The sequence below is a fragment of the Typopeltis vanoorti genome, chromosome 23, assembly GCF_054136105.1.
Source record: "Typopeltis vanoorti isolate ZY-2024b chromosome 23, IOZ_Tvanoo_1.0, whole genome shotgun sequence".
NCBI classification, from domain to species: Eukaryota; Metazoa; Arthropoda; class Arachnida; order Uropygi; family Thelyphonidae; genus Typopeltis; species Typopeltis vanoorti.
This window is the reverse complement of record NC_143571.1, coordinates 70,875,689-70,894,347: the sequence shown is the minus strand read 5'-3', so window position 1 is coordinate 70,894,347 and position 18,659 is coordinate 70,875,689. Positions and strand designations below refer to the sequence as shown.

General features: G+C 38.0%; 1 protein-coding gene across 1 annotated transcript in view; it reads right to left on the bottom strand.

Moving 5' to 3' along the window:
• Window positions 1-18,659, bottom strand: part of LOC150093941 (cell adhesion molecule Dscam1-like) — a 1,598,688-nt gene that overhangs the window by 720,889 nt on the left and 859,140 nt on the right. Inside the window, exon 16 of the mRNA XM_090412925.1 lies at window positions 17,704-17,941. Coding sequence (XP_090269051.1) covers window positions 17,704-17,941 — 238 coding nt within the window. The remainder of the gene's footprint in view (window positions 1-17,703; window positions 17,942-18,659) is intronic.

Genomic DNA, 18,659 nt, shown 5'->3' with positions numbered 1-18,659 from the left:
AGCTTCACTTACAGGCTATATAACAACACAGGATTTTTATCCCTTTAATATGAATAAGATTACATTTTTTACAGTATTTACAAAATAACAATAAATTATATATATTTACAATTTTTATTATTATTATTATTATTATTATTATTATTATTATTATAAAGGCCTACATGGAGTCAAAATATTCATCGTGGGAGGACCTTCCTAAGAACATACAGTCTGTCAAGACTCATCGAAGGGAGGTCCCCCCTAAGAAACACAAAGTCTATCACACCACTCTTTAAACTCATTGACTGTTCTCGCTGACACCACTCCATCAGGCAATGCATTACACGGTTCAACCACCCTCCACGCAAAGAAACCACTCCTTACCCTATTCCTCACAGTTTCCTTTCTTAACTTCCAGGGATGGCCTCTTGTCATCACTATTTCCCTCTGCTCAACCAAGCAAAAGAACTCCCCAGTGTCAACCCTGTAACCACCTTTCAACAATTTAAATTCTCAATAATATCACCTCTCCTTCTTCTATACACCAAACTCTGCATTTCACATTCCCTCAGCCGATCCTCATAACCAAAACTGTACAGTCCTGAAACCATCTTTGTCATCCGTCTCTGTACCCTTTCCACAGTTAATTTATCTCCTTCAAATCCTGAGGACCAAATCTGAGAACAATAGTCTAAGTGTGGTCTGATCAGAGACTTATACAACGGAATGATAACCCTCTTATCTCTGCAGGTCAGTGTCCTTCTCATAATAGCAGCAATCCTCTGTGTTATCTTCACCACCTTTGCAATATGTCCCCTAAATTTCAGGTTTCTATCAATCATCAACCCCAGATCTCTTGTCTCCCCTACTTCCTTCAGTATAACTCCTCCCATAGAGTATGCAGCATCCCATCGATGTTCCCCAAACCTCAAGACCTTACATTTTGCTGCATTAAACTGACACCCCCGCCCATTCATTTGCCCAGCTATCTAGCTTATTTAAATCCTCTTGCAGAGCTACCACATCTGCACTATTATTAATAATCCTTCCCAGCTTCGCATTATCCGCAAACAACTGAATATCCCCTTGCAATCCACTGGCAATGTCATTGATATAAAGGTTAAACAATATAGGTCCTAGTACTGAGCCCTGTGAGACCCCAGTTGTAACCCTGTGCCTCCTTGAAACTGCACCACCATACACAACTCTCTGATACCTATCAGACAGCAAATCCTGAATCCAGTAGACCAATCTGACATCCAAACCCATGTGCTGCAACTTAAATATCAGCATCATATCATGTGGTACCCTGTCAAATGCCTTCGCTAAGTCTAAGAAAATTGCAGTATATGCCTATCCCTCATCTAATGTTCTTGTAACTTTATTATAAAAGGCTACCATATTGCTAAAACAAGAGCACCCCCCTCACAAATCCATGTTGACTCTCACAGATAACATTACCCTCATCTGCCCAATGCTGTATACAGTCCCTCACTACTTTCTACAAGATCTTAACAACTACTGATGACACACAGACTGGCCTATAATTAGACACTTCCAGTCTGTTACCACCCTTATGCAATGGCACTATCTTACCTTCCTTCCATTGCCTGAGCACCTTTGCCAAAGCAAGACTTTTATTGAAAAGCCAGGTTAAAGGCACTGTCAGTTCCCTAGCACATTCTCTCAAAACTCTAGGTGAAATACCATCCAGTCCCACAGCTTTACTGACATCCAGAGTAATCAGTATCTGAAACACACTCTCCTCCTGTACTTCTAAACCTCGAACCAGCCCTATCCCTCTAGCATTAAAATTGATATCTCTAGGATGAAATACTCCAATAAAGTGTTCATTGAACAGTCCCACTATGTCCTCTGCATCAGTCACTCTATTTCCATTTTTATCCCACAATATCATTCTTCCATAGTCATTTCTCCTTCTACTGGCTGTATAGCTAAAAAATTCCCTAGGATTTTCTTTGGATCTTAGGGCCAATCTCCTCTCATATTCAGTTTCGCTTTCCTTACCACACTAGTCACTCTTGTGGCCTGTGTCTATTATTCTTCATACATCTTCTCTTCACCTGTCAACTTATAACTCTTCCATAGCCTCTTTATCGCGTGCAATTCCTGCTTAATATTGTTTGTCATCCACTTTACTCCAAATTCTGTCCTCTTCTTCACTCGTGTACAAATTTACCATTGCTGCTAACAAATATTCTTTCACAATTTCCCATGCACTAATGATATCCTGGCCTTCCAATTCCTCCCTCCATGAAACTTCCCGAAGTTGACATCTAAGACTATTATAATCTCCTGCATTATAATTCCACATAAGTTCCTATCTCTTTGATACTCCTGCATGTCTATTCGTTTTCCAAGTCAAAACCATATGGTCACTCTCTCCAACTGGTGGGAGAGATGTCACCTCTGTTATTATCAACTCTTCTGATGCTATAACCAAATCCAAAACTCTTGAACCTCTTGTTCCCTCTGTTACATGTTGCCTAAGACATTTGTCCCTCAAGAATTCTAGAAATTCCATTCCCCTATTGCTACATGCATCTTCCTCTCTCCAATTTATACTACTGTAGTTAAAATCTCCCATAACAATCATTCTTCTTGCACTTGCCAAACTTAGCTGTCTAAACATCTCCTGGTCCCCATCCTCTGTGCTCCTGGGTCTGTAGCAACACCCCACTAAATATCCTGTCTTGCCTACCTCTACCTCACACCATATGCTCTCAAAATCATTTGTCTCACTTCCTTCCAAAGCCTCCACTCTTAGAAGACATAGGTCATCACTTATCATAAGCAGTACCCCACCACCACACTTTCCCCTTGCATCCTGACAAAAAATGCTATACCCAGTGACTTCTATTCCTGTTGTTATATCCCCTTCTGTCAACCACGTCTCAGTGATCGCAATAATTTTTGGCCAGGCTGATGCTATCTGCGCCACCAATTCCTCTCCCTTATTCCGGATACTCCTGACATTAATATAAAGCATATAAATTCCATTGTTTCTATACCCAGCATTATCCCTTCTAGACTCCACTGGGCTCAGTGTTACCTGACATCGTCTCCCTTCTCCCAAGTATCCATTCCCACAAGAGGCTATCATGCTCCCAGGGACACACTGACTCGTTCAGAACAGCAATCTCTCCAGATGCCTACGTCCTTCCCCATTCAAATGTAAACGGTCTCTCGCATACAATTCCTCTCTTTCCTCCAACGCACTCCAAGCATCCACATATACCAGTCCTCTCTTGTCACACATTCTTGCTATTATGCCATTCAATATCACCGCTGTTCTGCTCAGCTCATCATTATCATGCCTAGGCAATTTTGGTTTGATGTATTTAAGTGCTGTAACTACAAGCACTTAAATGTAATAAATAGATTTTTTTTTTTCTTTTTGTTGATATTGGTTGAGATGTAATGTCTCAGCTTGGATCCTCAAAGCTTTTTAGTAAGCTTTTCTGAGGATGACACCACCGGTTAGTTATTGTTTATTTGTTTGATTGCTGTGATGGGCATAGGCTGATGTTTGATATTCACTATTGCTGTAGGATGAGAAATTTATCGCACGCATACACGCACAATAATTTGGAATGTCATTACACATCACTGAACTGGAAAGCCTGAACTATATTGTGTTTCATTAAGTTTATAAGGTGTGTGTAGGGTGCGTTCGTAGTATGTCTTAAGGCTCTTATCAGGCTATTGTAGTTTGTAAGGTTCCTGTATTCAAAAGGTAGTTTATTTAACGTCTGGGATGCAGAACTTCTTCGAGTGGCCTTTCTGTGGTGGGTATTAAATTTAATTAGTTATATTAGTGAGTATTATATTTAATTAGTCTGACATAATTAGTTGTCAGAGGTCTTGTTATACAGAATGCATTTCTGGCTAGCCTATAGTTGGCATCGAAATGATATTTTAGCATAGCTGCATAGTAACATGAGTGTTTTACTGTTTGTATTTTTGTTCTGACATTGCGGCACATATAAAGCCAGTTTTGTCTGTTTGTTCCCAAAAGAGAAGTTTTATCATTTTGTACTATAACGATAATAATCTATTTAGTTTTTAGTGTGGATAGAACATATATGTTGTTATAGCATATCTTAGTATATTTTGGCATAGTGCTTTGTATATTAGTGTTTTCAGGCATGTGGGAACTGTCTTTTAACCTGTAGAGATATTATTATTATTATTCCAAGATTCCATGGAGTCAAAGACTCATTCAGGAGGTCCTTTTGTCATACACACAGCTCATCATACCATGCCTTAAACTAAAATTCTCTGTAGACACCTTACCTGAGAATGTGGTAAGGCATTACAATCATTAACAACTTTGAATGCAAGTAACTTACTTCTCATCCCCTCCTGCTCAAACCCTTCTTATAAAGCTTCCAGGGACAACCTCTGGTTCTTTCCTGATCTCCCACCATTTTCTGTAAAACCTCTCCAACATTGATCCCACAACAATCCCTTACCAATTTGTAGATCTCTATCATATCAACCCTCCTCCTCCTATCCACTAGATTCTGCAAACTGCATGTTCTCAACCTTTGCTCATATTCGACATTCCAGAGATCAGAAACTACCTTAGTCAGTTGCCTCTGTACCCTTTCAAACATCTCTTCATCCTTTTGAAAACCAGGTGGCCAAAATGGGCACATATGTGACTTAATCAAAGTCTTATACAATGGAACAAGAATCTTCTTACTTCTACAAGTCAGTGTCCTCCACATCAATCCCAGAATACTTTCTGTTGTCCTCACAGGTTTGCCAATGTGTCGCCTAAATTTCAGATACTTATCCACCATCAGCCCAAGATCCCTAATTTCCTCCACCTCCAAAAAAGATATCCCCACCAAGCATAAATTCTAAATCTCATCTTTGTTTCCCAAATTTTAAAACCTTACATTTTGCAACATTGAACTTGATCTTCATTTCCATGCCCATTCACTCAATTTATTCATGTCTTCTTGTAAGGCCACAACATCTTATCTGCCCTTAATAATTTGTCCCAACTTTGCATCATCTGCAAACAACTGAATATCCCCATCAAAATCTTTGCCAATATCATTAACATTAAGTATCTGCTCATTAAGTATCTCCACTGTATCTTCCACAGTAGTTGTGTTTATACCATTTTCTCCAATCGATGTCATCCTTCCATAATCATTTTTTTTTGGTCGCAACATATTGAAAGAACTTCCTAGGATTGTTTTTGGCTTCATTAGCTAATTGCTGCTCATATTCTACTTTTGCAACCCTTACTAACCAAGTCACCCTTCTTGCCTGGTCTTTGTAATCCACATGGAATTGGTTATTACCACTTCTTTTATGCTGCCACCATAATGCCTTTTTTTTCTGGAGTTCATTCTTAATATTCATTCATCCATTTCACACCTACCTTATTTAACCTTCTGACCCTTGGATTACATTTAGACATTGCTTCAACTAGAAAGTTCTTGAATATCTTCCAAGCTGCATTGATCTCTTTTCAGCTAACTCCTCATTCCATGCTACACCTACAAGCTGTCTCCTAAGCTCTTAATAATCACCAGCCTTGTAATTCCACATACACCTTTTTCTCACACACTGCTGGCACCTACCAGGTAATCACTTCATGGTCACTCTCACTAACTAGAGGATGATTTGACACCTTATCTATAATTACATCCTCTGATGAGATGATCAAATCCAAGACCCTCAATCCTTGTGTGCTGTCTGTTATATACTGTCTGAGGTAGTTGCCCTCAAAAACTCAAGAAACTCATTTCTTTACTTCCAGTTGCTATCTCATCACCCCAATCTATATTATTATTATTATTATTATTACCCCAAGACATCACGGATTCAAAGACTCATCTGGGAGGTCCTTTTATCACACACACACACATTTCATCATACCGTGCCTTGAACACATTCAAACTCCTTGCAGACACCACACTCTCAGGCAAGACATTCCAATCATTTACAACTCTGCACGAAAAAAACCTGCCTCTCACTACCCTACTCACACCCTCTTTATACAGTTTCCAGGGAAGACCTCTGGCTTTCCCCCCCCCCCCAATCTCCCACTATTTTCTGCAGAACTTCTCCAGCATTGATCCTATAACAACCCCTTACCAACTTGTAGGTCTCTATCATATCTCCCCTCTTACTCCTGTCCACCAGACTCTGCAAATTACATCTTCTCAATCTTTCCTCACACTCGACATTCCAGTTCAGAAACTACCTTGGTCAATTGCCTATGGACCCTTTTCCAACATCTCTTCATCCTTCTGAAAACCAGGTTACCAAATCTGGGCACAATAGTCCACGTGTGGCCTAATCAAAGCCTCATACAACGGAACAAGAATCTCCCTACTTCTACAAGTCAGTGTCCTCCACATCATTCCCAGAAGCCTTTGTGTTGTCTTCATAATTTTGTCTATGTGTCCCCTAAATTTTGGATCCTTATCCACGATCACCCCCAGATATCTTATTTCCTCCACCTCCAACAATATATCCTCACCAAGCATAAATTCTGCAACCCATCTTTGTTTTCCAAATTTTAAAACCTCACATTTTGCAACATTCAACTCACATCCCCATTTCCATGCCAAATCACTCAATTTATTCAAGTCTTTGTAAGGCCACAACATCTTCACTACTCTTCATGGTTCGTCCCAACTTTGCATCATCAGCAAACAACTGAATATCTCCATCCAAATCTTCACCTATATCATTAATATACAAGTTAAACAGTAATGGCCCCAAAACAGACCCCTGAGGAACTCCACTAGTGGCTTTCCTTTTCCTGGATATCGCTCCCCCATACACAACTTGTTGATACCTATCAAATAGACAGTCTCTAATCCAATGCACTAATCTAATATCTAATCCCATCTGCTCTAGTTTGACTGTCAACTTATCATGAGGTACTCTATCAAGAGCCTTTGCGAAATGTAAATATATTACTGTGTATCCTTCTGCTATGTCCAAGGAAGCAGCCACTTTATTGTAATAAGTAAGTAGATAACTAAAACATGACCTTCCCTTAGCAAATCCATTCTGTCCATCAAAGATAATACCATTGTTGTCAACCCAACACCGGATCCTAGTTCTCACAAGCTTCTCTGACAACTTAACCACAACACCAGACACACAGATAGGAATATAGTTTGATGCTTGAGTTCGATCACCTCCTTTATGAAGTGTCACAATCTTGTCCTCCTTCGGGACTTGACAGAGTGCAAGACTCCTTCAGAATACGTGGTGATATATTATCAAGTCCTACAGCCTTATTAACATCTAGTTTACTCAACTACCCATACACCTCTTTATCACTTACAGTCAGTCTCTCCTTCCCATCATCTACTTCTCTCAATCTTTCCATGAAGTCACATTCACAAGATTGAAAGACCTTTATCAACTGCTCGTTAAATATCTTCACTATATCTTCTGGAACAGCTCTCTTTATACCATTTTCTCCTATCAATGTCATCCTTCCATAATCATTCTTTCTTTTGCTCACTACATATCGGAAGAACTCCTTAGGATTCTTTAGGGCTTCATTAGCTAACTGCTGTTCATACCTCTCTTCTAGCTACCCTCACCAACCAAGTCACCCTGCTTGCTGATCTTTGTAGACCTAACGGAATTGGTTATTTCCACTTCTCTTATGCTGCCTCCACAATGCCCTCTTTCTCTGTATCCTGTATCACTGCTTAATCTCTTTATTCATCCAGCTCACACCTACCTTATTTAACCTTCTGACCCTTGGAATACACTTAGACATTGCATCTACTAGATAGTTTTTGAAAATCTCCCAAGCTGCATTGATCTCTTTTCCAGCTAACTCCTCATTCCATGCTACACCTGCAAGCTGTCTCCTGAGCTCTTCATAATCAACCCCCCCCCCCCCTTGTAGTTCCACATATACCCTTTTCTCACAGAGGTCCTCACACTGCTGGCAACCACCCAGGTGATCACCTCATGGTCATTCTCACCAATTTGTGGATGATTTGACACCTCATTTATAATTACATCCTCTGATGAGATGACCAAATCCAAGACCCTCAATCCTTGTGTGCTGTCTGTTATATACTGTCTGAGGTAGTTATCCCTCAAAAACTCAAGAAACTCATTTTCTTTATAGATTCCAGTTGCTATCTCATCATTCCAGTCTATATTGCCATAATTAAAATCACCAATAATGATCACCCTTTTCTTATTTGCTTGACTAATTTAATTATACATTTAATTATCACCACCATCCACATTACCTGGTCTACAACAACATCCAACAAAGTATTTAATTCCATTCACCTCTATCTCACTATACTGCCTCAAAACCACTGGCACTATTTCCCTCTTGCATCTCTACTTTGTATGGACATAACTCTTTCTCTATCATCAAAAACACTCCCCCTCCCTTTTTTATCCCTTCTATCCTCACAAAACATATTGCCATAGTTAAAATCACCTATAATAATCAATCTTTTCTTATTTGCTTGGCTGATTTGATTATACATTTCATAGTCATTACCATCCACATTACCAGGTCTATAACAACACCCCACTAAGTATTTCATTCTGTTGATCTCTATCTCACACCACACTGCCTCAAACCACTGACACTATTTCCCTTTTGCATCTCTACTTTTTACGACTTAATTCTTTCTCTATCATCAATAGCACTCCCACTTCCTTTTTTGTCCTTTCTATCCTCACGAAACACATCATACCCTTCCATCTCTGTTTCTGTCAGGAAATCATTCTCATCCAAACATGTTTCAATTATTCCAACAATTTTTCGGTGAACAGACTCAATTAATGCAACTATTTCATCTGACTTGTTTCTTACACTTCTAGGATTTGTTTACAAACACAGCAGCTGATTCCTGGATCTACAGTTAGTTCCACTGATACCACTCATATGATGTGATTTTTCCATGCTCAAATGAAGCCATTTCACTTTCTGCGTATTAATTTTAGAACCCTCTTGAAACCCAAGTGTTCCTCTTCATCCCGGGTCATCCCATTCCTTTCCAGTCTACACATGCATTCGCATCCCTTGGAGCATTCACCTTTCTCATGCTGTGTTGCTCTATCCACCCTGAGCTTCTCTGTTTCCCTGTCTGTCTTGCATGCCTGTTCCCTCATTGTATGTTCTAATGCTGCTCATGCATCCCCTCGTCCAGCGCACCTCGAATTCTCTTAATTTCATTCTGCATCCATTTTATCTCTTGCCTCATCTTACCCAATTCAACTTTCGAATCTTGCATCACACTTTTTGCTGTCATTCATGCTTTTGAATTTTTGAACTTTCGAACCTTGCATCACAATTTCACTCTCATCTAGTCTTTTGAATTTTCAAACTTTCGAACCCTGTGTCATACATTCTTGTTCACAGTCAATGCCATTCACCACCATGTCTCCAACTGCATCTTGTTTTCCAACTTCTGTCTTTCTTACCATAGCTTGTTCTCTTTTTCAAAACTTTTTTTAACACTTTTTCTCTGCTCTTTTATGCCGTCCATTTCTATCAGTTTCTCATCTAACACCTTGATGAGTGCCATCTAAATATTGGTACTCATGAAGTCCACACTTTGCACACACTCTCCTTCCAGCCACCTTAAATATCCACAATTTGTCTATGTAATCAAATGCATAGATATAGCACACTCAGATTTCGCAAAATGACTGAAATCAATGAATTCCTGCATGGACAAAGCTGCCACCATATTGCTTCGCCGATTAGTATACTTAGCCCTAATTTCAAAAAATTTGTAAATAAACCTGTATAAAAAATCCCACACACCCATAACACTGCAAGCGCACAACTTTTATAGCTACTCTTACTCATGAACACATACTCATATACTATTAATTATTTCAAAAACTTGTCTGAAACAGGAGCCCTCTTTACACACCACTACTTCTCACGACACTAGCCTAGACACTCAAGTCACTTTGCCATTTATTCTTGGGAGTTTGATTTTCAGATGGTTTATGTGGCTATTCCAGTTCGTATCGGCATCAAAGTAAATTCCAACGTATTGTATTGTTTCAACCTGAGTGATGCTAGTGGTTTTACTGTTGTGTGTGTTTTTTATATTGGATGGTTATATATATATATATATATATATATATATATAATCAGCTGGTGTTGAGTTAGTGGATTTCTGAATATCATTAATTTTGTCTTGTCAGTTTAGGTGCATGGAGTTTTTGGTGAGTCAGTCAATGAGTAGATTTATGTTATGCTGCATATTTGTTTGCGCTATGCTTGCATTATTATGGATGGATATTATAGCTGCATTGTCTGCGTATTGGAAGATCTTGCCTTTGAGAGATAGCTGATTAATATCATACATATAAATGTTGAATAGAGTTGGGGAGAGAACAGCCCCCTGTGGCACTTCACAGGTTACTGGTAGCTCTTTACTGTGGTTTGACCTGATACATGTGATCTGTTTTCTATTCTGAAGATAGTTTCTAAACCACTTGTGCTGAAGCCCATCTATTCCAACATGTCTTAGCTTTACTAATAAGGTTTGATGTGCGAGTGTGTCAAATGCTTTAGTCAAATCGATAGACTGTCACAGCAATTTTGTTTTTATCTAAGGCTGTATTAATTACGTCCATAAAATCTTCCAAGAGGGATGCTGTTCAGTTATTTTTCTGAAAACAGTATTGTGCTTTGGGATTAATATGAAAGTTCTCTGTATATGTTGCAAGTTTCCTTAGTACAGTCTGCTCCACAATTTAATTCATAATCAGTAGTGTTGCTATGGGTCTATAATTATTGATTCAATTTCGTTTTCCATGTTTTTTTATATGGGTGTGATGATGGCCATCTTAAACATGCTTGGTATCTGTCTGGTTTTAAATGTTTTATTTATTAATTTTAGTAGGATAGGGCCTAGGCTAGTTGCATGTTGCTTGATATCCTTGGTCTTATACCATCAATACCTGGGTCTTTTTTTGGTGTGATTTCTTGTATTACAGAGAGAGTGGTTGGGAACCATAATGTTTGTTTTGCTTGTGGTCCAAGCTGATCACATTTGAGATTGAAGGGATATTTCTCTGTAGTTCTTGGATGGAGTCTACAAAGTATTTTTTTAGTCATTTGCTAGTTGTTGTTGGATAGACAGCGCCTTTCATGAAGCTGTGTTGTATGGTTTCAGATCTGCTACTTTGCACTTTATGACTGCTGCAGTGTAATATATGATCTAAGCAAGAAGCAGTGATAGCATTTCTGACTATTTCTTCTCTAGTACATAATGTTATGGTTGGTATTAGGTTTATACATAGATAGCATATCTAGGTATTGTAGAGTGTTGTTATGGTTTTCATTTACAATATTTACGTTTATATCACCGATTATCATTAAGTATTCAGTTGAGCATAATTCTTGGCATGAAAGCCAACAATTTAGTTCATGCAAAAATTTTATCATGTTTAAGTTTGGTGACTTGTAAATAGCATTTGGTACTAAGGGGTGACTGGTGGTTTTAACGATTACGATGCAAAGGATTTCAGCATGCTCAAACTGTTAAACAGTTTCTTTTGCTATTAATTTATGTTTGATAAATATTGATATCCCACCCACAATAAATAATAGAAGGCAGTTGCTTCATCATTAGTAACAGATACTTCTGTTAGGACTAGTATATCAATAACACTGGCATAATTCTTCAGATAAGCCTGTAACATTGACCAATGTATTTGGATGCTTCTGATGTTTATATGCAGGATGGAGAGTCCTCTCGTTTGAACTATATGCTACTTCCATGCATCAAGTGAGTCAAAAGTACATATTATTCTGGTGTTATTACATCTGTCTGACAGTTTACATTCATATTTTGTGGTAGTGAGGTCTTCTTTTTGTTCTATGAGGGTGGTCTGAAAAAGTTCTCGGCCTAACAATGAAAAAATGAATTTATAATTTCAAAATTATTTTTATTTTTCAATATAATCTCCCTTAAGACTAAAACATTTATTCCAGCAATGCTCCAGCATCATTATCCCATTCCTCTAGTGCTTCTCAGTAAGATCTGAAAAATACCCTCTACAGCTGCAATCACCTCTTGATTCGAAGAAAAACACTGACCAGCGAGGAAGAGATAGAAATCAGAGGGAGTCAAATCTGGAGAATAGGGTGAATGTTCCAACAATGCATAGTGCAGATCCCTTAATTTTTCCATTGCCAAAACACCTTTGTGGGCCGGTGCATTGTCCTGATGAAAGATGATTTTTTTCTTCTGCAAACCGAGTCTTTTCTCATGAATTTTTTCATCTAGTCTGGTTAAAAGATTGGAATAAAATTGCCCAGTTACTGTTTTACCCTTTTCAAGATAATTAATAAACAAAATGTCTTTTTAGTGTCCCAAAACACCAATGCTATGACCTTTCCTGCTGATGGAACCGATTTTCTCTTCTTTGGCACTGAACAACCGGCTTCTGTCCACTGTTTTGACTGCTGTTTGGATTCTGGTGTGTAATGGTGAATCCAAATCTCATTCATAGTAATAAATTGGCGCACAAAATCAGTTTTATTCTTTCAGAGATCTTCTAATCAGAGATTTTCACGTGAGTGTGCATTTTTGATCTGCTATGAGCAAGTGTGGCATCCATCTTGCACAAAGCTTTTTCATTTGCAATTCTTCATGCAAAATATATCCTACACGTTCTTTTGAAATGCCTATAGTCGCAGACATTTCACGCACTTTGACTCGCCAGTCATCCAATACCATATCGTACACTTGATCAATGATTTCTGGTGTTGTTACATTTTTTGGATGTCGCTCACATGGATCATCTTCAAGGCTGGTACGGCAATGTTTAAACTCGGCAGCCCATTTCTTAATTGCAGAAAATGAAGGAGAGAATGCCCATAAACTTTTATGAACTTCGAATGAATTTCTTTAGGCATTAAACCTTCTTTTACAAAGAATTTTATAACTGCACAATGGGGTGTAACATAGACCGCCTCCTTATGGTGCCCCTGGATAACGCTAAATAGTCTACAGCAACAGATGGATCCATACTCTCCTAGCAGGACTCACGGAAATAGGCTCTCAGATAACCGACACACACCTACTGAGGATCTGAGAATCAAGAATATGGGCTCACTCTTAAAAATATGCCAATTAAACATAGAAGCCATAAGTAGGGCTAAATGCGAAGTTCTTACTAAGATCCTGAATTATCATCAAATAGATGTAGTTGTAATACAGGAAACTCACACTAAGAATGATCTAGATCTACTAACGAGAGGGAAAATATATGGTTACAATATGATTAACTGCATAAACCATCCCAAATATGGTGTGGCAACATATATAAAATATGACATTTCTAATTAAAAGATCTGTGAACCAAGCACCAGCAAGGACATATATAGTGTATCTATTATAATATCTGCTTATACTATAACCAACATGTATAAATCTCCCTTAGCTAAATGGCCTGATCAAGTACTGTCCCAGCAACAACATCCAAGCATAATCCTGGGAGATTTCAATAGTCATCACTCCCTTTGGGGCTATAGAAAGGATGACCTAAATGGTACCCTACTAGTGAACTGGATGGAAAATCAGAACCTCTATTTGATCTTTGATGACAAAGATAAACCGAGCTATCTCTCTCCTCTAGATGGGAAAGAGGATATAACCCTAATTTGTGCTTCTGTTCTGCAGACGATAATGGCGGCCAAAAAGGCCGCATATAGTCTCAATGACTAAATATCCTCAAGATAGAGCAGCTGCAAGAGAGGTGAAACAAAAAACTAAAAAATCTTAAAACAGATCTTCCACCATCATCACTATCTTAGGCTTTCACTTCCCAGGAACTTACCCTGGCAGTTAACTCATTGAGGACTGGGAAGATGGCTGGACTCGATAACATCTACCCTGAATTCATTAAGAGTGGACCAAAAACTATTAAATGGCTTACTGCTATGTACAATAATATCCTGGACTCTGGCATACTTCCATCAATTTTTAAAAGATCTAAAATCATTGCTGTCTTAAAACCTGGCAAAGACCCTACAATTGCTTCCAACTACCATCCTATCGCCTTGTTAAGCATCTGCCTGAAACTTCTCGAAAGAATGCTATATAACAGAATTTCTTCAAGTATACATAACAGAACTCCACAGGAACAGGCTGGCTTCAAACCTGACAGAAGTTGTTGCAGCCAAGTACTGGCCTTGGCAACCTTTATAGAGAACGGTTATGAAAAACAATTGAAAACAATAGTGGTATTCGTGGATCTCTCTGCTGCCTATAACACAGTGTGGAGAGAGTGTCTTATCTTAAAAATGGATACAAGTGTCTCTCAATGAATCCAAAAGTAAATTCTTTAAGATTAAAAATGGTTAAAAAGATTAAAAATTCTTGCCCCATTGCTCTTTAACTTATTATATTAGTGATATCCCAGAGATAGCATCACGGAGATTCATGTATGCTGACGATATTGCCATTGCAACTCAACATTCAACATTCCCAAAAGCTGAGAACACCTTAACTGAAGATCTGGCTGTACTTGATAAATACTTTAAATGATGGCGATTACAACCTAACCTGAACAAAACTGAAGTAGCATCCTTTCATTTAAGTAATATCCAGGCCAACTATATCCCAAAAGTTTACTTCAGAAATAAACAGGTGAAATTTCACAATCATTCAAAATACCTAGGCGTTACTCTAGACAGAAGTCTGATATTTAAATATCATCTAGAAAATATTGCTAGAAAATTAAAAATTCGTAATAATATAATGCATAAACTTGCTGGTACTTCTTGAGGTGCTGATGCCAACACACTGTGTACTACCGCACTGTCTTTGGTCTATTCTACAGCAGAGCATTATGCTCCTGTGTGGCTGAACAGCGCACACGCTTCTTTAGTCGGTGTAAAGCTGAATCAAACTATGAGGATAATCTCTTGCTTTAAGATCTACTCCTGGCTACTGGCTCCCAACTCTCAGTAATATAGCCCCTCCCTCGCTCCACAGGACCCAAGCCTTAAGCAAATTATGGACCAAAAGAATTGGAAACAGTTCCTTGCCTATCCACCAAGACATTTCCTTCTATACTTCATAAGGACTGAAATCCAGGCACCCTGCCTGGAGGAGTGCAATACAAATAAACGACCAGAACTTCAACTTATGTGAGTCATGGGGAGAGTATTGGTTTCAATGTACCTCCAATCTTCCAATTCCCATTTCAAATCCGACATCTCATCTGGAGGGCTTCAATCTCCCTAGACATGTCTGGACCACTTTAAATCGGATCAGAACAGGACATTGGAGATGTAAGCATCACTTACATAAATGGAGCTGGTCCGATACCTCCAAACTCTGAATGTGGAAGAGGGATCCAGACTATCAATCACATCGTACTCGAGTGCCCTATCTACTCATTCACAGGTTCTAAAGAGGACTTGTTTAAACTGACCCCAGAATCCCTGGAGTGGATCCAGGATTTAAGGATTAAACTCTGACTCCTGATTCTTAATTTTGATGTTTAATCAATTGAACCTAGTGTACCCCTTTCAAGATGATTTTTACAATTATTTTTATGCTGTTTTATGTAATTTGTATGTATTATCCTGAGACCTGTACATGATATGCTAAATAAAAAAATAACTTCACAATACTCAATTTTATCCATTTCAAGGGATACAGACAACACTTTTGCTTCAGCCATTCTATCAAGTAGTTTGACATGCAATTTCGCATGGTTGCTTATGACAGATGTACCAACTTACAAAATAAAAATCTTGCCAATAGTGTTGCCATCTATGGTCGAGGCTGTGAACTTGTCAGACTACCCTCGTATCATATTTAGGAGTCTTTTGTTTTCACTGTAGCAGCCTACTATGTCTTCTGAGATTTTGATTTGTATTGACTTTGAAGTTTGTGACTTCTTCAAGAATATCTTGACATCTCTGATCCACAAAAACTGATAATTTTTTTGTGGATCAGAGGTGTTAAATACTCAGATAGGAAGATTTGTGTATTGCCTCGCGATGTATTTAAGTCCTTGGCAACTGGTTTTTTCAGTCTGCTGGCTTTTATGAGATTGTCTCTTGTGGATTTGCTTGTAAGATGAACTATGACTGGTGCAGGTTGCGATGAGCCTTGTTTTTTTGCTATTCCTGGGAATCTGATTTATGATCTGAATGTCATTATGCTGTAGGGGGATGTCAATTGCATGGCCAAACTTTAAAACTACCTCTCTGAGATTTTATGTAGGTTTCAGTAAGTCAGTTTCAGTAAGATCATTTATGACAAGATCTTTTTTATACTGTTGCTGATTTCAAATTTCGTATTGTAGTTTTAGGGAATTAAGTTCTTGACGGAGTTCAGAGGCCTCTTTCATCAAATTATGTTGCCTGTCAGTTAGTATGTTAACACAGATTTTTATGACTTTTACCGTTTGCAAGACTTCTTCCACTGTTAGATTATTATATTAACAAAATCCTCATATTCGCTAAATTTTTTTGTTATTCGCTTGTTCTGCTTATCAAAGAGTTTTTGGACAAGATCTACTAAGCTGGCTTTTATGGTCTTTAAACCTTTTTTCTAGTTGAGTTCATCATCTGATTTTGCTTCCGATATCATCAGCTGTGCCATAGGTGGTGGCAGCATTTTTTCTTTGTTCTCCCTGCAGTATAAGCACTTCCATTTCTCATGTTTTGCAATGGATTTACGTTTCCAGGTTGTTTTTGAAAGGCCAGAACATGTAAAGTGAAGATTCCTAAGGCATTTCCTACAGGATATATGATTTCTGTAAGGATAGCAATGTCCTTTGTTCTTCGCTCATTGGTGACCACAGTCAATGCTGTGATCCATTTTAAGCACTTAAAATTTGGATTCTATTTAGCTGATTTCGGTGAATTATATATCACTGTCTTCAGCGTGACAAGTAGAATTACTTTACAACACTTTTAAATTAAAAACAGGGGTTAGAACGAACCACTTTGCAACTATAAAAACAGGAGCAGCGATATCACTGTGTAGCCATTTGTATGCCTACTCTAATAATAATAATAATTACTGTCAGGATGTTATCTGACTGTTTTCAAATCTAACTGTTTTCCCTTAACCCATGTCATCCCCTTCCCTTTTTCAGAATCAACCTTTCTCAGGCTGTGTTCCTCTGTCCACCTTGAGTCTCCCTATCTGGCTTGCAAACTTGTTTTCTCTGCACTCATGCTGCCTATTTCCTCATTCATAAGCACTGCTTCAATATCTCCTTCCCTACTCTCCTGTTCTTTCACATCTCTTCTTACTTGCTCAGATTAATTCTCTGTATTCCTGAGCAGTCTCTCCAAATGACTCACAATAAAACCATTCAAGTGCAATTCATCACTCTTATACATTTCAATTGTTTCTATAGTTACTTAATTTAGTGCTGTGTTCCTCTTACAGTTATCATTGTGCTCTGATGATGCTGGGTAGAAAACTGGTAAAATATTAGTGAGTTTAATACATATATTTTTCCTCTTGGTTTTGTTTATACCATTTAGCATTATTATGAATATTATCTTTATAAATTACTAACTGATTAGCATGCACATAAGCAGTCAGTCTTCAGTAGTTACATGTAAGTCAACTGAAACTAATGAATGCATAAAAGACTACCTGAAATCTTACTACAAAATATTATAAAAGGGAATAATGAATATATCTTTACTATCTGTAAACTTACCATCTTCCATTGTTCTAACTATGACTTCATCAGAACGAGGTCCAGCTCCCATTGAATTATATGCTTGCACTAAAATGCTGTATCTTGTATATTTTTGAAGCTGAGTAAGAAGAACCTCTTCTCTAGTTCCGTGACTCACTTCTAATGTTTTGTAAAGGTATGGATCTTCTGAATTGTACATTTTATATCCCACATAGTATCCTTTGATTGGTCCATTCCACAGTTCTGGATCAGGAGGCTTGAGTAATATAAAAATGTCCCAATTATTTTTTATAAGAGTGTTAGCTTACTGTTACATCTTTTTTTTTTTTATAGGGTTTTTTGAAATCATACAGTTACCATTTTGCAAAATTTTTGATGAGAAATTAATAAATTTTAAATATAAAATATTTGACTGTGAATTGCTGGCCTGGTTGGTCGAGTGGTCAGTGTATCTGCTTTCCAGCCAAACGGCTGCTGGTTCAAATCCCATTGTAGGCATGGATGTTTGTAATTGTCTGTGAAAATACTAGTGGTGGGCAGTAGATGGCATTGTTGGTAGTGTAGGTGATGGTAGTAGATGGCATTGTTGGTAGTGTAGGTGATGGTAGTAGATGACATTGTTAGTAGTGTAGGCAGTGTAGATGATGGTGGTAGTTGCAGTTTGTTGTAGTTGGTGGACTGAGTAGTGGAGACAGAACGTTGTCGACTATGTGCACTCCCTCGATGAGTCTTTGGACTCCTTGGAGGTGTCATGTAATAATAATAATAATAATTTAAAATTGCAGTTATAAATTAAAAGTCATCAATTTTTAATTTGCCAATTACTTAGAGGTGTTTTTTATTATTAAGTTTATTGTAAATGATTTAATTTCATACTGTTATGAAAATGTAATGGATCTTCCACTGTTCTATCACAGCAATTAGAGAAGAAAATATAACACCAGTATTTAAAGCATCCTCAAGAAAGAGTTAGG